We start from the raw sequence: 24786 nt of genomic DNA, 5'->3' as shown, positions 1-24786 counted from the left end.
GGCCGCATACCTGGAACCTTCTTCCCTATACCAACCCTTGGTTCTAGGCTGCCTGCTCAAAATCTACTTGAATGCACAGGAGGAAGGCGGAGAGAGCAGCATGCATTGCAGACATAACAGAAAGCTAACAGAATGCTCTTTTCCTGTGACTCTAAGCCTGCAACTCCACATCACACCCCAGCTCAGGCAGTGCTCTTGTGAGTCTGAACTCCTTCCACCAATTCTGGATCCCACAGGTTCAAGGTGGTACCCAACACAGCCTTTCTCCCCAGTCTGAGTCACTGGACAAGTTTCATCCCCTGAAGAAATGGCCTGCTCGAGCCCCAGGGAAGGATAGCAGTACCTGGCCCCTGCACCCAAGCTCCTCAAGTCCCCTCCGCAGGGAGGTGTCCTGTTGTCACAGTGCTGCTCGGGGCCCCTCCACTCTGCACTGAAAGTTACTCCTCAGTAAACTACCTGACTCCACAGCAGAATTCATTGCCCGGAGTATGACAGAAACCTTCTGTAAGGGCACCATCATGCCCTAAAAGCTATGGGGGCTCAGAGATACCGATCGTTTGGAACCATCTGTCCGTCAGGATGATGATCAACACAAGTAGGAGGCAGAAGAGAGACCTTGTCTGAACTCTGCAGTTCAAACTTAGAGAATTAACTCAGCACTTATCATTCATTCAATAAATACCTGCTGAAACACCAGGACCAGGCACTGTGCTACATACTGGGAACAGAGCGGTGAAGAACTGGACAGCCAAGGTAGACGTGAGGAGAACTTGGCTGGGCCCAGAAGGCCATGTTCCACAGGGAAGAACCCAACCCTGTTTTGAATGTTGCCTCAGAAACGTTATTTGAAAGCAGAGCAGCAGCAGGAACAAATTGCTGAAGATGCCGCTCTCACCCCAGGCTCAATTGGCCTGCAGACAGCAGGGAGCCTGCAAGTTCTCCAGCAAAGGGAACATGCTATTCACTAGTGAGCAGCCGGGACAGAAACCAAGGAGGGTGAACAGGTTAACCTCAAGGACTTCTAAGGAAAGTGGGCGGGAACAGGACATGTCCTTTGGCACCCTCAGACTGAGCATCTGGTCAGCCCACTGGGCTTCTGCACAAGGCATTCGTTAGGAGCCCTTATTTCCAGGTCCCCTGAAGTAGGTTCTCAGTCACCCCACTTCCTGCTGAGTAATGCTGCGTGCAAAAGAGTCACTGGGGGAAGGCAGGGAGACAAACACATCAGGTGCACAGCTGACGGGCTGAGACACAGGGTGAAGAGGGAGTCAGAACCATCTGCCTCGTGCCCTGGCCCTGGGGACCTCTGCAAAGGAGACCTCATGGCCAAGCAGCCCTGGAGTTGTACACACAGACAACCCACTGTGAGTGTTCTTGCTCAAGAGTTTGGGCTCTGCCCACAGGAGCCAGGTGGGAGAGAAAGCCCAGGAGGCTTGGGGTCAAAGAAACCCAGGTTCAAATTCTGGTAGCTGTGTCGCTCTTGGCATTCCACAAGCTCTGTGAGCGTTTCTTCCTCATCTTTCAGATGGGGACAATAATAGTATGCACTTTACAGGACTGTGAAAGCATTCAAGCCATGTGACACACTTCACATAGGAAACAGTCGCTAAATGGTGATTAGTCACTCTCTCCCCATCCCAGGACATTAAGGATCAGGGCCTTAACAGCCCTCCTGTTCCATTACAGGACTTAAGACACTGCAAGTAGGACATGTCACTGGGGTCACTTGTAACGTTCATCTTGCCCTCATGGGCAGGAAGGCTTCCTTCCCAGCCTGAGTTGAGGCCTCAAGGGTAGGCACAGTCTGGAAGGGCGGTGCCTCAAAGAGCACCACACCCCAACCAATGCTGGCCTTGCAGGCACAATGCTCAAAAACAGATTCCACCCCAGGGTCTTCCTGCAGGTCCCCCAGGCCAATGAAACCCACAAGGCAGAAGGACTCCAGCCCCTGGAGACAGGTCTCCATGGGAGAATCCAATGAAATGTTGCCTCAATGCTAAAAAATTCCTTAGGGGAGAAAATGGAGCCCCTGGGCAGAGCAGCTGTATGCTGTATGCGGTATACAGTCCCATCTATTTCCCCTCAATAGTCAAAGGCATTTTTAAGGGAAACAATTTTATCACTGGTGTACCTTCAGTGCCTAACACAGTGCCTGGCACACAGCCAATGCTCAGTATACGTTGAATGAATTTAGCCAAGATTTCTCCCGCAAGAGCCCTGCTACCTCCAACCTTGCCCCCTACACACTGCTCAGAACCTGAGAGTTGTAGAAAATGGTCAGATGTGAGCCAACAGCCACATGGGGCAATATATCACCCAGCAGAGCCCAAGGAAGAAGCCTGCACCACGTGCTCCTCACAGAAACAGCAAGGTACCAGGCTGTCTGCAAGGACGACTCCTCGACTGTCCAGAGCTGCTGAAACGCCTCCTCCCTCCCTGGAGAAACCGAGCTGGCTGCTCTTCAGATGGGAAGGCAGTGTAGGCACTGGAATGTGGGCTGCATGTTCCCGCATCGCTGGCAAGGGTGCAGCTGGCTGGTGGGAGGGCTGCGTCCCACTCCAGGAGGCAGTACCCTCTGTGGGCTTTCCAAGAAGGCCCAGGACTCAGGCAAAGAAGAGAGATGGCCATCACCTCAGCTCCAAAGTCCAAGGATAACATGGGGATCAGGGATGGGTGGGTGTGTCCTCAGCCCTCGGAAAGGAAGGCATACCCACACTAACCCTGCCCAGGGCCATTTAAATCGTACCACTGGGATAACCTTCTGGGTTACCCCACGGATGCTAGGGCCACAGAGTATAGGATCTCTCTGATGCAGAAAATCACATAATATTTATAAGTAAAGTGCTTGAGATTTGGGGAAGTAAATCCATCTCCACTGTAGAGACAAAGAGCTACGAGCACAGGCCTTTCAGGTGGGTTGCTGGGGAAGCCGAGGAAACTGTGGCTGGACACAAGCTTTTTTTTTTTTTTCCAGCCTGATTTCAGAATGACTTTCAGGCCAACCTCTCCAAGCCCCAAGTTGGCCTCTGCTGCATTTCTACGTGCTATAATGCATTCCAGAAGGGCCCCTGTAGCTAAGAGAAGCCAGAGCCAAGGAAGGGCCACACCCAACGTGAGACCAGGGAAGGACGGTGCCCTGGTCAGACACTGGTCAGCTCCTGTGCAGGGGGCTCTTCAGTCTTCTGCTCAGAGTCAGCAGTGAGGGTGGAGACAAGGTCAGATTCACATGCCCCCCTCACCCCCCGGCCGGCTTCAGGGTACCAATGTGAAACAAACTACCATGGCCTCAAAGCCGAGATATCCAGGCATGGGACACGAAACAGTGACACCATACTTCCCAGCCCAGAGAAAATCCTGAATCAGCTAAACACTAGTAGTTCAAGAAATTCTACCTTAACCCAGAGGTAGTTACTTAAGGTAAAGCTCTTCCTCACCTGAGAGAGAAAAAAAAACAAAAAAACAAAAAACAGCCTCTACCCCCCCACTTCCCCAATCAAAAGGGATTTACCAAAACAACTGGGCACTGAAATGCCAACAGACACAACAGTCCTAGGCTCTGCAAAGCATTCTAAAAAAAGACCTGCGCCAAACAGGGTGGAGGCCAGAGGAACCTTGCCGCCCGATTCTGGAGCGGGGGTGGCTGGTGGGGACAGCAGGCTCCGTGAATCCCATTGTCAGCACCAATGGTAAATGGCTGCCCCGACCTTCGCTTTCCATCATTTAAAGTATCTGCTGCCAAGATGCTCCTTATTAAGGTGTAATGCACATAAAGCAAAATACTTAAGATTTTTATGTATAGTTACAGTTATTTCTTAAGTTCACATTTCTTCCTGAATGCTCCAGGATTTGCGTCTGGCCAACCCACCCCCTTGAACCATGAGAGGGAAATTAATGGGCAGTAGGAAGGTCTGAGCAGAAGCAGTTAGAGGGGCTGCCAAGAAGCCCCTTCAATCTGTCCCCATCGAATCCTTCCAGGATGACAAGGGACCCTAAGGGGAATGGCTCCCCCTTCATCCACTTGGTCACCCTTAACACAAAGAAAAAAAGAAAGAAAAAAGGCCTCCATAGCCGAGAGTTACTCCACCCGGCTCACCATGCCTACCCCCTTTTCCAGGATCAACGCTCTCAGCCTCATGTGAAGCCAATTCCAATACCCTAGGATTACCCAGCCTCACTTATGGCTAAAATTCTAACCTCGCCATGATTTGGGGACCACCCATCCTTTACACAGAGCTCCCTAGTTTTAAAAGCCACTGGGAAATAGAATCTGGACATCCAGTCATCAGCCCCTAAAGTCCCCTCCCCCGCCTAAAAGTGTTTTGCTTCATCATCTCCAAGGCAGGCCTGGGCACTAGGGGTTTCGCTGGATCTTTTCTGCATAAGGCTATCACCTTGGGGACCCTTCTCAGGGCCACTTCAGGTACAGACTAACAACTCCAGGGAATTTATCAGGGTAAGTGCGGAAGCGGTGCCTGCCTTTACGAGCCACCATCTGTCCTACCACACTCACAGCCAGCATTTCCATCTTTTGCAAAACAGCTCCATGTTGTATGGGGGGGCGGTGGGGGATGCAAAGGGGAAGAGAACAACTGTTGCTGTGGATATCTTTGCTCCACACCCCATGCACCCCCTCCCCCCGCTGGCTCATCTTCCGGCACTCACCCGAGTGTGTGCTGCTCTGGGCTGAGGAGTCTGAGTCCTGGGTGCTCCAGGGTCGGTCCCAGCCTGTGAGGCTCAGGGACTGCAGGCCAAGGCACAAGTCATTTGCATCTGGGAGGCCACGGGAAGAATCTTGCGCAGAGGTGGGGAAAAGCATCCTGCTTGTGACTGTTTCTTCTGAGTCCTGGAAGTCTGCTTTGGACAGGAAAACAGCAGAAGCCCAGAGTTAAGGGCTGCTTCCCCAGGATTATCAACAATAAATAATATTAAGAATAGTTTCCTCAGGCTCGAAGACTAGACATCCAAGCTGGCCGGATGCTGCAGCCGCTGCCTCTGCACTTTTGGGGGTGTTAAAGCAGGAGCGGCTGCCATACAGCCCCCTCCCCACACACACACACCCCTATCCCGTCTGCATTACAGACTGGGCCAGCATGTGATCAGGCTGCTGATGCTCCCCGCTGCCAGTGACATCAGCCGGCTGAGCCGTGCAATGGAGAGCGGCATCACCCCTCAGAGAGCGGGGAGGAGCAGGGGACGGCAGGGAGGGGACTTGCCTCCCAGGGAAGAGACGGCACAACAGCCACTGGGAACAGTCCGGGTGCGGTGCTGGTAAGTCCGGCTGCGAGGCAGCGCCCTCCGGTCTCCAGCAATGGTGGCCAAGCGGCCCGAGGCACGACTGAAGTCCTCTCTGCTGACAGCGGAGCCAAAGCAGCAGGCTGCCTGCTCGGCCAGCTCTGCCCTCCTGCCCCTCCCTCCCCTCCCTCTGCTCTCCGCCCCCAAACCCAAAAACACTCTAGTCCTGGACTCTCTCCAGCTGCTTGCTCAAGCCCTGGTTTTGCAGCCCGATGCAAAGCTTCACAATTCTGCTAGCAAAAATCTGTGTGCTCCAAGTGGCCCCTGAGCCCTACCCTGACACAGCAGTGTTTACTGCCAGGGGTGGGACAGGCTTCAGAAAACACAGCTCGCTCGAACCCTGGGGAACGACACCTGGTGCTCCAGGCTTGTCAGCAGCAACTGGCTACCAAGAAAGGGGTCAGTTTCGGCAGGGGGCGGGGGAGTCACTGGGCCACCCAAATGCCAGAGTAAGACCTGTCCTGACAAGGACGTGCTCAATCGCTCAGTCCTGTCCGACTCTTTGGGACCCCATGGACTGTAGCCTGCCAGGCTCCTCTGTCCATGGGGATTTCCCAGGCAAGAATTCTGGAGTGGGTTGCCATGCCCTCCTTCAGGGGATCTTCCCAACCCAGGGATTGAACCCAGGTCTCCCGCATTGCAGGCAAATTCTTTACCATCTGAGCCACCAGGGAAGTCCCCTGACTAGGATACTTACTCCCTGTTCCCAAGTTCCCTCACTCCAAAAGGGTGGGCATCAATCTCATAGCAGAACCAGCTCCCCCTCCTGCAACTGCAGGCACAGGCGAGGAAACACTCCCCTCACAGAGTCTGATCAGACCCAAACAGCAGAAGCGATCTTGGAGGTAGTATGTGCCTTGTCAGAAGACCCAGGTTTAGGAGCTCACAGCCCCTGGCCCTGCTCCTCCAGAGCACAACGGCCACGGGAGGGGTCCTGGTACCTCAGGCTACCCAGACCCTCTCTCCAGGCAGGGGAGCTGCTTGGAACCACAGCCCTATTCCCATGACCAGTCACAGCCCCAGCACCAAGTCCAGCTTTGCCCAGAACCTCTGGGACCTCTGCCACTTCCTATCTGCCAACGTACTCTCCTGTATCCATCCGTCTCTTCCAACATGACCTCCAGTCACAAGGCCTCGTCCTTAGAAAGGAGGGTACCGTGAGGGTCCCGGCCACATGGCAGGAAGGCTGCTTGCACTGAGACCAGGGACCCTGCTCGCTCTGCCATGCTACAGCGAGAAGGAACCGGACACAGGAAGCATGCCCACCTGGGACCACCCGGGACAGGGTACAAGGTGGGCAGAGTGGGAGCTACTGCTGTTAGCCACAGGAACGGCTGGCCAGAGCCTCCAGAGTGTCCCCTTCTGTCCACAGGCGCTCAGGCACAGCTGAGAAGGGGAGAACGGCCAGTCTGTGGGAGGGACTCCTCCCCTCGGAGGGTTTTTTTTTTTTAAAGAGCTTTGCTGCTGTGTCATCCATCCATGTTATTCCTGTCTGGCTGTAGATACTCTGCCTGCTCCAAGCCTGTGTCTGTCAAAACCTCTTCACCACTGCACAGGCAGAGCAAGAACCCACCCATGCTGGTGCTGCCCCCACCCCAGACCACTCCCCCACCAGCTTCTCTGTCCACCCTTCCCCCAAGCTTAGTACATACTTTAAAAATAACCCATATGTAATAGTTATAAAAACATAATGCTTCCTTTAAAAACATCCAAATATAAGTACCCATTCCCCCTTACAAACTCTCTGTATGGTCCCTTCCACCACACTGTGAGCACACCCACATCTAGAAGCAATCATTTTTCCCATCCCCGGCCAAAATCAGGGCCTTTGTGTTTACGGGGACTCCATGCCGCACGCAGAGAGAATCTAGATACCAACTATGCTCTTGCTACCCAAAGTCTAGCATGGCCGACCAACAAAATCAGTATCACCAGAATCATGTTATACAGCCTCTCAGCCCCCACCTAAGACTTCTGGAATTGGAATTGATCTACATCTTAATAAGATTCCCAGTTGACATTAATTCACTTAAAAGTTTGAGTAGCACTGGTCTATACAATTACCCTCTTTTCGACCCCATGGACTGCAGCACGCCAGGCCTCCCTGTCCACCACCAACTCCCAGAATTTACTCAAACTCATGTCCATTGCGTTGGTGATGCCATCCAACCATCTCATCCTCTATCGTCCCCTTCTCCCGCCTTCAATCTTTCCCAGCATCAGGGTCTTTTCAAATGTGACCATTAAAGGTCACTTAGGAACAAATGGCTGCAAGCCATCCAGGAGCTTGGAGGTCTAAGTAGAGCATGCCTCTCCCTCTACTACCAGCACTCCCACTGACGCATCACCTTTACCTTTACCCAGACCTTCTCCATCCCACTGTTTCTTTCAGATTAAGGCTTGCACTACCATTGTAGTATTCCTTCACTAGTTCCTCCGATTAACAGAAGACACACCTGTTAAACCTTTAGTGTGGTAGGCTAGGAAAAATTAAGTGGGATTTATAAGTTTTATAGATCTTGCTTTACTCACAAGATCTGCCACTGCGTGATCTCAGTCAAGTTACTAAAGCTTTCTGAGCATCTTTCACCTGTAAAGTGGCAAAAGCAGCTCTCTCTCAGGTGTTTTGTTGAGGATCACGCTGTTTGGCACAGTGTCTGGTGCAAAGTATTGTATTGGTATTTTGGTTTCAGTAGGTGACCATATAATTTATCATCCAAACCAAGGCACTTCTGAGAGAGAAAGGGGGCAAATATTAATAACCCTACCAATGCAGCAAGTTCAAACTGTCCTAGGTGGACTGGCAGGCATGATTCAGTCTTACCTGTGGCCATTTGTGTTCAGAAACATTTTACCCCCAAAGCCTCTTTTCTAATGATCCTAACTCTCCAAATTTACCCACTCTGCTCCCTACCCCTTCTGTATTGACAGAAAGTCTGAGAAGTAAACTGTCAACATGGGCAAATGCTCAGTAAGCTGAAAGGGCTGAAATTGAAACACTGATTTTACTGAGGAAAGCCTGTCTTTGCTTCTCGAACTCATATCTGATGCTGGGCAGGAACTTGACCCCTTTTATTGGAGGATATTCTTTATAATCTTTAGCCAAGCACACATCAGACACTCCGAAGATACTAGAAGCTTGGAACCAGCACGTGATGAGGTGAGACTACTTCTAAGGCAATCTGTTTGAACAAAGACTCTCAGCTTAAACACTTTCTATATCAACCCGAACCCTGCCAAGTTTCCATATCAATACCTATGCAACATTTCTGATTAAGTTTCTTGATTTGGTTCAGAATTTTAAAATGATCTCCCTTTGAAAATGTTACCTTCTTAATAATTGCCCAAATTTCTTAGCAACTGAAAAACTCCAACTGACCCAAAGTCCAAAGTCTGTCACAGTCTAGAACAGAATGACCGCTGAGAGGATCAAAATGCAGAGGTGACCCAAGGGCTCTGATTCTAGGGCTCAGAGTTGTATGCATGCAGGCATGCACAGTCTTATCTAACTCTCTGCGACCCCATGGACTGTAGCCCACCAGGCTCCTCTGTTCATGGAATTCTCCAGGCAAGAACACTGGGGTGGGTTGCCATTTCCTCCTCCAGGGGATCTTCCTGACAGAGGGGTCAAACCTCGGTCTCCTCGCATTGGCGGACAGGTTCTTTACCACTGAACCACCTGGAAAGCCCTCAAGACGAGTACAGCCTCACCTCTAATCTTTTCCATCCTCAGTCTAAGAACCTGTCTGTCCGCTGATGGCTCCTCTGTCAACAAGACTTGGCATGACATTGCTCATGGTCCTCTACAACTATCATTCTTGAGCATCTGGCAACTAAGGAGGTGAAACAAGGAGAGAAGAGTCACTTCAGGCCTCCATTTATGAAACCATTAGGCAGGTTCCATAGTGTAAAGGTCCGTGGTGCTTACAAGTAGTCAGCTGAGGCCCCCAAGAAACACAAGGTGGCTTTGCAGAGCAGATGCTGCATTAGCTGATCCTAGGGGAAAGGGGATCTAGTTCAGAGGAGTTAACAGGAGAGAAGATAAGCAAGGTTTGTTTGGGCCAACCAAGCCAGGAAGAACTGAGGCAGGAAAATGAAACTGATGCTCAAGAGTGTAGTGAACTGTCTCTTTACACTGCTAAACAATAATTAATCTGGCAAAGGGCTCAGGATGAACCAGAGATCAGAGCTAGGGAAGTGGTCAAGGACATATGAAATGAAAGGGAGGAAGAGGGCAGAAAAGCCGATGGATAAGGAGGGAAGAAAAGGGGTTGGGGGCAGAGAAGTATGTTAAATGACTTAACAGACTACAAAGCTGCATCTACATCATGACTATAACTATGTGAAAATGTTGTTTGTTGATAGATGTTGGTAAGGGAACACAGAAAAACACAGCTTAATGTGTGAGGGTAGCAAGCCACTCATGGATTTATCTTCCTTTAGTCATTGCACAAACAGTATCACAAAAGTGGTGTTCTCCTTTCTTTTTCCTCTTTAGCCTTTTGACAAGCACACTATTACAGTCTATACAGCAATCATACTTGAACTCTTTTACAAAATCTCAGCTTCTCCTCCAAATCCAGTCCCTGGGAACAGGAGAGAAGGATGCTGCGTCACTGGTCCCCACTAGATTTCTTCTGAATAACTGACTTTACAGTAAGCTGAGGCTACTTAAATCAATGCTTTATGTTCTTAAAAGTTTTTTTAAAGCTCATAAAGTGGCATTTCTAAGAATGCATTTCTAAAAAGACCATTTGAAAGACTATCCCCCAACCCTGCCACTTCTGCCAAATCAGGAAAACAGAAACGATTCTGTAAATCCGTTTTGGTAACCTGAAGTGAAAGAGCCACCATGCAAGAAGTCAGACACCTGTCAATATCATGTCAACCACTGTTGCACTGGGGCCCTTGACCACTCACGCCAGGAAGCCTGCATGTTCCCCTAAAGCAGTGCTTCTCAGACTTTCAAGGGCATAGGGGTGACTCGGCAATCAACAACACTGACTGCCTCAGTAGGTGGGGTTGGGCCCTGGAATCTGTGTTCTTAACTTACTCCCAAGTGATGCCTGCACTACTCACGTGCTGCACACACTTTGAGCAGTCCGAGTTTCAAGTGGTCTTCCTACCTAGTCTCTGTCTTCTGGGTAATCCACCCCATTCTTACTCAACACCCCCCTCACAGTGCTCACTCTCCCCAGCAGGTGGCCCGGCCAGTGTCCTGCTGCCTCGCACATCAAGCTGGTCCTCAGGCTGCAGCTTACTCACCAACCTTTCCTTACACTTGTCATCAAACTGTAAAGGCTAAACTCGAGTCAATCACAACTCCAAGAGACAATGTACTGTTAACCTGAGCGTTAATTACAGTAGTTCAGAAGAGAAGAGAATGCATGATGCATAGATGCTCAAGGAAACCTTCCTTATAGTTTCAGCTACACTTTAAGTCACACGACAGGTTAAGGTATGAGAGACACCAGGTTTACTTTGTACTTCCGACCACAAAAGTATGATCATTGGCTTATTTTAGCCTTGACCACACTAATAATCTTCAAATGAATTCTGCAATTTATTTCAAAACGATTTCTATAATGTTTCTGGAAATAAATACTAACAATGTTTAAATTTTTAAATGGCATACACCATGTTCACAAAGCGGAAAATTCAATACTATTAAAAAGCTAATTCCTACCAAATTGATCCAGGTATTCAATGAAACCCCAATAATATACATGCCTTCAGGTTATTCAGGGGGAAGGGCTTTTTAAACAAATGGTGCTTGAACAACCAAATATCGCTGGGGGGTAGGGAATGAACCTTGACCTCCAACTCACACCACATGTAAACATTAGTATGAATCAGAGAGACCTGAAAGTTTTAACTTTTTAAAACTTCTCTAAGGAAACGTAGCCTATCTTTGTGAGCTTGGGTGGGGGGATGCAGAGCAAGGTTTCCTACGGAGGACATACAAAGCAATGATCGGAGAAAGTTTTGATACACAGGACTTACCAAATGTCTGCTCATCAAGACACAATTAAGAAAATAATTATGCAAATTACAAAACGGTAGAAAATATCTTTAACCATATCTAACAAATGGCTAGTATCTAGAGTATATAAGAAATCTTAACAACTCAAAAGTTAAAGAAAGAAATTTTTCAAAAAGCACACTTAAAAAAAGAGCACAGAATCCTCAAAAGGCATTTCACACACAGATATACAACTGGACAATAAGCATCTGAAAAACTGCTCAACATTGTTAGTCAAAGAAATGCAAATTTAACCACAATGAGATACTACATATTCACCAGATGGCTAAAATTAAAAAAGACTGCTCCACAGTTTGCCAACATTTGGTGCTGCCGATCAGAACTTCCATACATTACTGTATGACGGTTGAATCGCTTTTAGAAAAGCTCTGCCGACTTTTTATACGATTAGACATATACAATTCTGTGACCCAGCAATTCTACTCCAAGGTATTCAACTAAAAAGAATGAAAGAGTATGTCTACAAGGAGACCTGCACATGAACGGTGACAGAAGCTTTATGCATGATCACCAAAACCTGGAAAGAGTTCAAGTGACCACTAACAGGAGAATATGATTCATGGGGTCGCAAAGAGTTGGACACGACTGAGCGACTGAACTGATACACATATATGCTAGAGTATTTCTCAGCAATAAAAAGGAATAGACTACTGATGCATGCAGCAACAGCCTTCCCAGGTGGTTCAGTGGTAAAGAACCCACCTGCCAATACAGGAGATGCGGGTTCAATCTATGCGTTGGGAAGATGCCCTGAAGGAGGAGATGGAACCCACTCCAGTATTCTCATCTGGAAAATCCCATGGACAGAGGAGCCTGGTGGGCTACAGTCAATGGGGTCGCAAAGAGTCAGAAGAAACTGCAACTAAAACAAGATGCAACAAGAGAGATGAATCTCACTACACTGAGTGAAATAAACCTTATGTAAAAGTACCTACGTATATGATTCCACTTCTTTGAAATTCTAGAAGAAGCAAAGCTAATAAACAGTGAAACAAGGTGGTTGCCTCCAAGGGATAGAGGTGGGCACCAACTGGGAAATGGGATGAGGAAACTTTCTGAGGTGATGGCAATGTACATTTTGTGGGGAGTTTCATCCACACATTTGTCAGAATGCACCTAATGACACACATTCTTCTGCAATCCTTGTGCATTTTACTGTTTATTAATTTTACCTCCAAGAACCTCTAAACAAATACCAAACATTAGAGTCAAGATGAATACTCAAGTATTAGAAGTAAATTATACCCATGTCTCCAATTCACTTTGAAATGCATCATAAAAGGAGATGGACTGATAAATGGTTGTGTGAGTGCACATGTCATCAGTCATGTCTGACTCTTTGCGACCCCATGAACTGTAGCCAACCAGGGTCCTCATCCGTGGGCTTCTCCAGGCAAAAATACTGGAGTAGTTTGCCATTTCCTCCTCTAGGAGATCCTCCCAACCCAAGGATCAAATCAGTGTCTCTTTCATCTCCTGCACTGGCAAACAGGCTCTTTACCACTACTACCACCTGGGCTACAATAAATGGTTAGAGGGATACGTAAGAATACTTGATAAATGATTAGGGGGATATATAAACAGACGTGTCATACAGCAAATATGATAAAATGTTCATTGCAGGATCTAGGTGATAAGTGTCACGGGTGCTCACTTTACAATTTATTCATCTTTTCCGTATGCATGAAAATGTTCACAATAAAATAGTGGTGGAGGGGGATGAAGTTACTTTTTCTGACAAAAAGCAAATCTGAATGAAGTAATTGGTTTGATGACAAGAAGCAACTTCATTAAATCAAATTTTACAGTTGACATTTTCCATAAGCAGAACAAGTTAAAATCTATAGACCCAAGGTTTTGACAAAACATAACAACATAATTAAAGCAAGTTGATAAAATAAAAAGCATTTTAAGGGAATTCCCTAGCAGTCCAATGGTTAGAACTCCATGCGTTCACTGCTGAGGGCCTAGGTTCAATCTCTGGTTCAGGAATTAAGATTCTGTAAGCTGCACATTGCAGCCAAAAAAAATTTTTTTTTGTTTTAAAATACTGTATTTGTAAAGCTGTATTTTAAATTTAACAATATTTTAATCTTCTGAATCCTTTAGGTAATCTGAGTTAAACAGGGTCTCTAAGTGAAAAAATAACAATAGTCATTTGTTGGAGACAACAATCTCCATTAAGCATTTTTTGGTATACCTTCCCCAAACTGAGAAATTCAATGACCAATGTCTCAAGTAACAAATCTTTTCACAAGTTAGAGGGTTTCCAATTCCTTCTTTTCAATAAATATGAAGGAATGAATGGAACTGTCGGCAAGTAAATGACTAAAAATAGATGACTGATTTTTTGCATACAAGTTCAAACAATTCAAACAATTGAGTGGCACTGCTCTAACAATGCCTTCATGTCCCATCTACTTATTTATGTGAACAAGTTTACTCAATAGGGCACAGATCTATAAAAACAGAAAAGAGGAATGTATTTGGTGTTGAAATCCTGAGTCATTCTGGCAATAACTGAGTCATCCAAAATTACATGAGTTATAAAGATGCCTCATTTATCTCATTAAGAAGAATTTCCAATAAATAATTACTTATCAAAAATTTTAACCTTTAGATTGTCTTAATCAATTGTCCTAGCAATCAATGGCCACAGCAATCCAAAACACTTATAAGCCTTTCAGTCACAGGAAATAATTTAAAATTTCAATTTATGTACTGCTTTTGTTGCAGAGAAGTATAACATGTGATCAACAGCAGACTGAAATGTAAAACATTTCATTAGTATAAAATTCTGTGGGAGAAGTAGACTAGAAATACAAATAAAGGAGAAAAGGAATAATGAGAAATTCTCTACAATTAAAGAGCTAATTTACAGGTTTCTAAACATAATAAGTATAAAAATCTCTACAATTTTGATTCCATTAGATACCTTTTTCCAATGAAAATATAGATACAAAGTTAAACGTGCCAGGTGTACATTGTATTTTTTAAACTTTTTTATTTAACCATTTTAACCATTTTGAAGTGTATTATTTAGAGGCATTAAGTACATTCACATTTTTATGCACCTATTACCACTAAACATTGCCAGAACTTTTTCATATCAAACAAAACTCTGTACCCATCAAACACTAACCCCCCACTAACCCTTCCCGAGTGCCTGGTAACCATCTTCTGTCTCTAAACTCAACTATTCCAGGTATCTCCAAGAAGTGGAGTCATGTAGTATTTGTCCTTATGTCTGGTTTATTTCACTTAGCAGAATATCATCAGAGTTTATCCATATTGCAGCATGTATCAAAATTTCCTTCCCTTTTAAGGAGGACTAGTTTTCCATTGGATGTATATACCACATTTTGTTTATCTATTCGTCTGTCCATGGACATCTGGGTTACTTTCTTCCACATTTGGCTACTGTGAACAGTGCTGCTATGAATATCAGTGTACAAACAAACATGTGTTTCCATCCTTGAGTTCACTTCTTTTACATATATATACTTAGAAGTGGAACTGCTGGATCATATGGTAAATCCTATGTTTATTTTTTTTTATAGGAACCACCATACTATTTACCACAACAGCTATACCATTTTGCATTCTGCAAAAGCAGAAGTGTTTCTATTTCTCTACATCCTTGCCAACACTTACTATTTTCTGGTTTGGCTTTTTTTTTTTTTTTTTTTTTGGTGGGGGGAGCAGATAATGACCACTGGAGTGGGTGGTGAGAACTCGATCTCACTGAGGGATACACTGTTTTTTAAATTGGATACGTACAAGCAAGTGTTCAAAGACTGCTGCTGCCTAGTGCATGACTCCCCAAAGATGATGCTTTTAAAATTCCGCCACACCCCAGGCTTTTGTTGAACTGTTTTTCTTCCTATACCATCCAAGTGGTCCTAACGGCAAATGTCATCTTTCTTGCTGGTTTCTGCATCACTCATTACAGTATGGTCCACAGGCAGCCATCTGAGCCAACCTGGGTTATAGTAACCCCTCCATGTGACTACAGAAGCCACTCCTAGTATGGGCACAGCTCAAGACAACCTGAGACTCCTTCCCTAAGGTTTTTCTAACTGGGTACTGGAGAGACAGAAGAATTTCCTGACCTCATGATGCCAAAGTATGTGAATGGAGCCCCTTCCTCAGGTAACACAAAACTGTGCAGAGGGTGAAAATGAAACTCACTCTGAGAGAGAGGCAGCAAAGGAACAGAATCGTGACAAAACGTCTTCCTATTCTGTGAGCTTTGTATCAATAGCACCCCCCCCCCAACACATCCCACATTCTGCTAAAGTTAATTCTAATTAGGTGTCTGATTATTTGCAAATTAAGACTGTTCTATGTAATTCAAGCCCCTCAACAAGGACTGACCAAACAAGTAATTGCTACAGGCAGGTTGAGAATCTCTGGACAAAAAGTCCCTGATGGCCTGTCAGCAGGAAAAGAGCTGGAAGACCACCTGGTTAAATCATCTTTTTTCTTTCTTTTCAAACTAGTGAGCAAACAAGGCTCAGACAAGGCCAAAGTGCCAAAGCTGCTAAGTGGCAGAGGTGGGATCATAATGCAGGGACCAGCCTACCTTTCTGCCTCATCCCTACTCTGGGCACTTTCTCAGACCCAGGTCTACACTCACACATGCCCCAGCTCAGACTTGTTTTATCGGTAAATTATTTATTTTCTGAAAACAAATAATTCTAAGCAACTTCAATAGAGTTGGTCTCTTCGAGCTGACTTGACAAATATGCCAGCCATGGTGGAAGCCTAAGTACTTGTACCTTTTTTGTCACATGCTATGTACTTTTTCTGTGTCATGCATTCTCTACCCATCTTTCAAGACCTGGCACTCCTACCATCATTAAATTATTAATGGATTCCGTTCTCACCAGTTAGATCCCCATGGAGCTCTGTCCTAAACCCATCCCATCCTACCAGGAGTTCAACTCTTAATACTAGCTCCTCCCCATTCTTATTATCCTTGCCCCAATCGCCTACTTATTCAGTAAAATGTCAATTTCACACTTTGGTGTTTCCAAGATTCCACTGCCATGTACATACATAGTTTTCGAAGCTGACAATTTAATTTCTTCCTGGTGGAGAACAAAAAAGAAGACTGATGACTGAAGTCTAACTCCACCTACTTTATGGCTTCTGGTACGGAGTTTCTGAAGCAGAATGTTTTCAAGTCTCTAGTCCAGAGCCTTGGAATACAACATGCTGTCCATGTGGTATCCCCTACACCAGTTTTATGTTATACTAAAACTAGTATAACCTAATCAGGCTTCCCTGGTGGCTCAGATGGTAAAGAATTTGCCTGGAGTGGAGGAAACGCAGGAGCTGCAGGTTCGATCCCCGGGTCGGGAAGATCCCCTGGACAAGGAAATGGCAACCCACTCCAGGATTCTTGCCTGGTGAATTCCATGGACAGAGAAGCCTGGTGGGCTATAGTCCATGCAGATGCAAAGAGTTGGACACAACTGAGTGACTAACATCTAAACACAATGAAATATTACTTTCCCTGATGCTATGCTGGTTCAAATTTGGGATTTGTAGAAGTTCCTTGAACATTATACCATATTGGAGACCTCTTACAGGGCCAAACAATAATAATGTTGGTCAGTCGCTCGATTGTGTCTGACTTTTTGCAACCCCATGGACTGTAACACATCAGACTTCCCTGTCATTCACTATCTCCTGGAGTTTGCTCAAACTCATATCCATTGAGTTGGTGATGCCATCCAACCATTTCATCCTCTGTTGTCCCCTTCTCCTCCTGCCTTTGATCTTTTCCAGCATCAGGGTCTTTTCCAAATGAGCCAGTTCTTCACATAAGGTGGCCAAAGTATTAGAGCTTCAGCTTCAGCATCAGTCCCTTCCAATGAACATTCAGGGTTGATTTCCTTTAGGATTGACTGGTTTGATCTCCTTGCAGTCCAAGGGACTCTCAAGAGTGGCCAAAGCACGGGAGCATCAGCTTCTAGAGAATATAAAAGCTAGTGATTTAAAAAGGACTGTGTGGGACTTCCCTAGTGGTCCAGTGGTTAAGACTCCACACTTTCAACACAGAGGGCATGGGTTCAATCCCTGGTCAGAGAAGTAAGATCTCACATGCCCTGTGCTGTGCTTAGTCACGTCTGACTCTTTGTGACCCCATGGACTGCAGCCTGCCAGACTCCTCTGTCCATGGGGATTCTCCAGGCAAGAATACTGAGTGGGTTGCCATGCCCTCCCCTTCAGGGATCTTTCCAACCCAGGGACTCCCGAATTGCAGGTGGATTCTTCACCATCTGCCAAAAAAAAAAGAAGAAGAAGAATTGGGTGTTTCAAGAGAGCAAACTGATACATTTCTGAAGGGCAACCTAACATGTGCACTTAAATGCTTTAAAAACAACTATTTCATGAAAAAATTTTGCTTTTAGAGATTCATCCTATGTCCAAATAATCACAGATATAGGCAAATGTACTTCTACTAGTCTTTAAAGTAGACACCTATTTAAGTAAACTATCTCTAACAATTTGAAATTCTTAACTTTTTGTACCATGAACCATTTGGCAATGTGTTGAAGCCTATGAACAGATACCTTCTAAGTATGATGTTAAATATGTAAAGTAGTGATAATTTCATACTGATGAATGTAAACACTTCAAGGTATGTGCAATGACTGTAAAGGAATCAGACAGGAAATGTCTGATCATCCTACTGATGGTTATTATTGCCAAAGAATTAGATCCTGCTAGTATTATTTTGACTTTGTGCCCACATTTAGGAAGAAATGCTACATTTCGGTTAAACATTGGTGACAATAAATATCTAAGTTTTTATCTGCCCAAGATATCTGACTCCCTGAATTCTATCCATGGACCCAGGTTAAGAATCTACAATGCATCAATCATACAAAGTAAAACGCTATGTAACCCTGAAAAAGAAAGTTAATGACACAGAAAGATAAAAGGAAGAGAAAGAGGCAAATTACTATATAGTACGTTCAGAAAGCTTTCTCTTTAATATGTTATAAAAATATTAGAGAGAGGTACTAAAATAGTAACAGTAGTTATAACTGGGTAGTGGGATTACATATGATTTTTTTCCTTCTAATATATGATTTCTTCAAAAATTTTACAGTGAACATATTATTATAGCCAGAAAAAAGTGTAAGTTATTAAGAAGGGTATGGTAATTCAAACTTAATATCCCAGAAATCAATTTGAAAAATTAAAAATTTCTATATAGAAGTCTATATTGAGACTTTAAATTTAATGCTAGAAGTTCAGTGACAATATAAATTAGGATTAAAATCCTATTCAACTAGAATAAACCACAGAATATTAAAAACAGAAGAGACTTTGGAGTCTACTTAGTCTAAGCCCCTATTTCACGGTAGAAATACCCTATCTAGAACCGATTCCAGAAGCCTCAATCCTTGACCTCTATACTTTCCCTTTTCCCCTTAACTGTACTCATTTCTTCTTCAGTCAAAAGGATGAAAAAAACATCTACATTCATAAACTGGAAAGCACACACTAAAATGGGATTAATTCTACCTGTGATCAAGACATAACCAAGCCTTAGCTAAGCTTTTCGTGGCAGAGCCCTGATATTCCAGCAGATGGGGATGGTACTACAAAGAACAAGCCTTTCTAAAATTAAACACTATGTTCCCTACTTAATAAGAAAAAGAGTAGAGTCTGTGCAAAGTCTCTAGAACAATCACACAAGATATATCTTTGCACGGCCTGAGTTTTAAGGTTGGCCCCCTCCCACTTTCCACTGCAGCGCTTCGACCTCTGTACTTCTCAAGTCCAAGTGCTGTTCTGCCCACTGTACCTGGAAGTGGCTGAGAACGTTAAAGGGCATCAGGTCAGCAGTGCTGACCTAAGTGAGGGTCAGACTCAGAGACGCTGGCAGCGTCCAGCTCTGCTTGTTCTCTGCTCCTTTTGCCTTATAGCAGGCCCTGAAGACAGAAGTGAGCCCAGGACTGCCCCAGGTGCAGCAGCAACCGCTTCCCCCAGATGCTCTGCTAGCAACCCTCCAGAGGCCCAACTCCAGCAGCTGGAGGGGCCTGGCTTTCTGGAGTGCCTCGTGGGCCCCAACTGTCCACCTGCACCAGGGCTTCAGGAAGTTGGCTGGTGAAACTACCCTGGTCTTTCAGCATCCCGGGTTCCTCTCTCTACTGTGTAACGAGAAGGTCCTGTAACAAATCCCTTAGTTCATAATACTCATTGTGGTTCTGCCTTCTGACCATCAGGACACTGAATAGTGCAATGGAAGTCATTCCCACAGGAAACCTGGCAGCCGCCGCTCTCTCTTAGAAAGCCAAGGGCTCGCATGCCTGGGCTGCAGAGCCCCAAGGCGGAGAGGGGAGGCTGCTCGCTGTCCTGCCAGACTCATACACATTCCTCTGGAGCGGTCAGTGTCAACTCAGAAGCCACTGAGCCCTTCAGAAGTAGCTGTGACCAAGTGGGAAATGAATTCTAAACTTTAATTCATTGAAATTTAAGTTAAAAATCTGGCAGTTCTAGTCTGTTACCAGGAAACTTTTCAGTATGATTCAGTACAAGTTAAAGGCGTGAACCTACATTTTCAACATTATGACACCTAAATCATACCAACTACTTCTGATGAAAATTTACAGTTTAAATCAAGATGAGCTGTGAATATAATATATAATGCATATCATGAGAATAAGCCACGTATCATTTCACAAAAAACATGTGTCCAATCACTATGCTGTACACCTAAAACTAATGTTATATCAATTATCTCAATTTTTTAAATTTCTGCATTTTGAAGACATAGTATAAAAAATCAAAAATCAAAATATCTCAATAATTTTCTATATAGAACACATGTTGATATTTTACGTTGAATAATATATATATTAACTGAAGTATAGTTGATGTATAATCTTATATAAGCTACAGGTGTGGCACATGGGTACATGCTCAGTTGCGTCCAGCTCTTGGTGACCCCACAGACTGTAGCCCACCAGGCTCCTCTGTCCATGAATTCTCCAAGCAAGAATTACTGGAGTGGGTTGCCACTTCCTTCTCCACAGGGTCTTCCCGACCCAGGGATCAAACCTGTGTCTCCTGCACTGGCAGGTGGATTCTTTATCACTATTAATGGTGTATGACACAGTAATTCACAATTTTTAAAGGTTACGCTCCATTTATAATTGTTATAAAATATGGTTATATTCCCTGTGTTGTATAATATATCCTTGTAGTTTATTTTATACATTACAGTTTGTATGTCTTAACTCCCTGTCTTACCTCCCCCTCCATACACACTGGTAACCACCAGTTTGTTCATTTGTTCTCTGCATCTGTGAACATGTTTGTTTGTTTTTTTTATTAGCGACCTAAATGTTCATCAACAGATAAATGGATAAAGATGTGGTGTGTATGCACGCACACACACACACAGGAATACAACTCAGCCATAAAAAAGAATTAAAATTCTGCCATTTGCAACAACTTGGATGGACCTGGAGGGTATTATATCAAGTGAAATAAGTCAGAGAAAGACAATTACTGTATGATATCACTTACATGTGAAATCTAAAAAATAAAACCAATGAATATAATAAAATATATTATTAAATTTTTAAAAATACCATATGGAGAAGGCACTAAACCCATTTTACAGGTACTGATTCCAAGGCTCAAAAGAAGTAAAGCAATGTGAGCAAGGTGAAGCTAACACTCAGTGTGGACATACACATTATGTTTTTAAAAAAGACAACACACAGTATCCTGCATCGAACCCTATTTCTTCCTCTAATAAATCTGTGCTTCATGTAAAAAAAAAAAGACAACACACACATAGTATAAAAAGTAAAAGATCACTTTTACATTCCTGCAACACTTCTCCATCCTCAATTCTACAGTCTCTGAATTAAGTTTACTCTATAGTCCTCTCATAACATTTCCTATTTATTTTTGAATACCTTTTACCAACACTGATACTATCCAACTTTAAGTTCTGCCAAAATAACGGGTTAAAAAATGTATTTAGGGAACCCTCTTACACTGTTGGTCGAAATGCAAACTAGTACAGCCACTATGGAGAACAGTGTGGATATTCCTTAAAAAACTGGAAACAGAACTGCCATACGACCCAGCAATCCCATTACTGGGCATACACACTAGGGAAAACAGAATTGAAAGAGACACGTATACCCCAATGTTCATCACAGCACTGTTTATAATAGCCAGGACATGCAAGTAACCTAGATGTCCATCAGCAGACGAAAGGATGAGAAAGCTGTGGTACATATACACAATGGAGCATTAAAAAGAATGCATTTGAATCAGTTCTAATGAGGTGGATGAAACTGGAGCCTATTATACAGAGAGAAGTAAGCCAGGGGAGGGAGGTGGGAGGGGGGTTCAGGATGGGGAACACGTGTACATCTGTGGCAGATTCATGTCAATGTATGGCAAAACCAATATAATATTGTAAAAAAATAAATAAAAGCAACTCAAAATGGGAAAAGAAAATGTATTTACTTATTAAAGGAGATTCTAGTCTCCTAGCTAGTCAGGCACTAGCTAGGCAACAGGAATATGGTAAATAAGGAAAAACAGCTATAGCTCCTGCTTGTATGGATTTACATCTAGTGGTAAAGACAACCTACATAATCACGGAAGTGATAAACTATCATGTGAGCCAAGTGCAAGGAAGGAAAGAGACAGGATGACATAAAAGTATTAACTGGGTCCCTGGCCTAACAGGAATGTTGGTTAAGATTTCCTTAACTATGCTTTTCAAATATCTTGCTAATCTAACTTACAGCATTTCATACTAGATAGTTGAGGCATTCCCTCCACCCCAAACTAAAGAAATAAAAATAGACGGTAGCTATCAATGTAATTTCCTCTGCTCTCTTTTGAGGATGAGTTCTTACTGGGTGGCCTTTCCTCTACTTTAGCAAGCTAGCGTTATTGTATTCTGTAAGGTTAAAAAGAAAATTCTAAAAATATTTTGACAACATTTTCCAAAGCACTCTGCAAGATTTAAAGCACTTTAAACTATAGCATTGTCCTAGAAGCCTCTAGTTTTAAATATTAATTCCCTTTTTAAAAGGGCACATTAAATAAATTTGACCTCTCCCTCCCTGGGTTTTGGTCAAAATGAAAAGTTACTTAAGTTACATTTTGTCTAGAATAGCCAGATAGATGGTAAAAACCAAAACTCAACTGATCTGCATAAGAATAAACAGTACCACTTACAGGTTAGCTTGTACTTTTGTGTTTAAGGGGAAAGGAATTTAAGGATATAGTTAAAACTGATTTCACAGCTATTCTAAATTTGGATTCTCACCTGTACACACACCTTTGTACACATCCTTTACAGAACTATACAGGTATGGCTTTAAAATGATTTCTATTCCCAGCCATCATTAACATTTCAGAGTTTAAGCTGCCTTTAAGGAGTATCTCCAGTCTAAACCCACTTGAAAGCATTTTCTCCCTGAGATTTGATTCATTAGAAATAGGATAACAATGAATTAAAAACCGACATATCTTGTTTTAACTTAATAAAGTAAGGAATCACAACTGTCTTTAAGGTAGTTTGATTTTTCAGTGCCCAGGGTAGTTTCCAGCCCAGAAGGAAAAAGAAAGGTCTGGGGACTTTCCAGGCGGTCCTGTGGTTAACACTCCACACTTCCAATGCAGCAGGCATGGGTTGGATCCCTGCTTGGAGAATCCCCACAATCCGTGAGGCTCAGCCAAAAAGAAAAAGGAAAAAAAAAAGTCAGCAGGAAATTCAACAAGGAAAAAGAACTTATAGTGCTTGTTTTAAAAAAATTTGTATTCCACTTTAAAAGAAACAGAAATTAAAATAAGAACTCTAGTTACCAAACCAGAAAACTAAAGATATGATAGTCAATGGTGCTCATTTGATAGTCATTTTGATATTTTTCTTCTCTGCATATGTGGTGAGACAAGCATTCTCATCTGCTAGAGGGCTCATAAAAGGACAGTATATCCAAAAAATATCCAAAATGTTAAAAATATTAACTGTTCAACTTAGTAATTTTATTGCTAAAAAAATCTCTAATTAATTATACTCATAAATACAAAGAAATATCTACCTATAAAGATGTTTGCCACAAAGGCAGATGGTGAAAAATTAATTCCTTCATAATGGAGTAGGAACTTAAACATTAAAATTCATACCTCAGCACATGATAAAATGAGAATGCAATAAGAGTTGGGAACAGAGAATAAACTATAGAAAGCACGATCATAACTGCATAAAAATATCCAGAAATACATAGAAACAGACTAACAGTCATCTAAACAACTGAAACAGACTGTAGAGTATATCTGTACTTGAATTTTCCAAATTGCCTACAGCAAAGGTAAATTACAAAATCAATTCAGAAAATGATTTTAAGAATTTAAAATCTGGGTATGACTCTGATAAAGGAACTCACAATATAGTAAAGGAAAAACCAAAAAAAAACACCACAGAACATTTAAATAAAAATGAACTATGTTCTTTTAAGAAAACAATTTTGTGAAACTTCTGGGATGCTCTTAAGTCTCTTTTTGTTTATATTCAGAACAAATTGTTAGTGTAGTACTTCTGGGATTTTATTAGAATGAAATACAAAGACTTTCTTACAGGGAAGCTTTGCCACATGAAAAGTTATTAGTGGGACTTCCCTGGGTCCAGTAGTTAAGAAACCACCTTCCAATGCAGGGGAGACATGGTTCGACCCCTGGTCGGGGAACTAGGATCCCATATACCACAGAGCTACTAAGCCTGCACACCACACCTACAGAGTCTATGAATCCAGAGTCTGGGAATCCAGAGCCCATGGGGCACAATAAGAGAGTCCATGCACTGTAACGAGAGATCCTGTGTGCTGCATCTAAGACCCAACACAGCCAAATAAACAAATTTTTAAAAAGTTATTAGTGGGATTCCCTGGTGGTTAAGAATCTGCCTGTCAATGCAGAGGACACGGGTTCAATCCCTGGAACAGGAAGATCCCACATGCTGTGGAGCAACTAAGCCCATGTGCCACAACTACTGAAGCCCTGACTCCCTAGAGCCTGTGCTCTGCAACAAGAGAAGCCACTGCAATGAAAAGCCTGTGCATTCCAACTACAGCAGCCCCCACTCACTGCAGCTAGACAGCCCGAGCAGCAGCAGAGACTCAGCACAGCCAAAAAACAAAAAAGTAAATCTTTTTAAAAAAGGTTATTAGTCACAGTATGCACAACTTCATATTCTTCTTTCTTACCTAAAGTGAGAATAATCTCCTTCTTCAAATTCCCCAGCCCAGAGGTGCCTTTCAAAGATTCTTTCATGCACAGAAACATATAAATGAACATCTTTCTTCTTAATGTACACAAAGCATCAAATATATTATTTCACAGGTTTTTTTTCCCCCAAATAATGTATTTTGGAGAGCTTCCCATATGTGCAC

The 24786-nt window shown here is 43.7% G+C and overlaps 1 protein-coding gene across 36 annotated transcripts in view; it reads right to left on the bottom strand.

The window, feature by feature from the left end:
- CPEB1 (cytoplasmic polyadenylation element binding protein 1) overlaps positions 1-24786 on the bottom strand; it is a 108370-nt gene that overhangs the window by 20336 nt on the left and 63248 nt on the right. For 18 of the 36 annotated variants that reach the window (XM_086364392.1, XM_086364413.1, XM_086364387.1 and 15 more), the window contains one exon: positions 4663-4854. In XM_086364392.1, the coding sequence (XP_086220518.1) occupies positions 4663-4854 (192 nt within the window). The remainder of the gene's footprint in view (positions 1-4662; positions 4855-24786) is intronic. The other 18 variants (XM_086364397.1, XM_086364389.1, XM_086364391.1 and 15 more) reach the window with 1 other exon arrangement.

The sequence above is a fragment of the Bos grunniens genome, chromosome 21 (genome assembly GCF_055505025.1).
Source record: "Bos grunniens cultivar Pamir isolate PY7600 chromosome 21, Bosgru_T2T1.0, whole genome shotgun sequence".
NCBI classification, from domain to species: domain Eukaryota; kingdom Metazoa; phylum Chordata; class Mammalia; order Artiodactyla; family Bovidae; genus Bos; species Bos grunniens.
The sequence above is the reverse complement of the archived record's forward strand: the minus strand, read 5'-3'. Positions and strand labels throughout refer to the sequence as shown.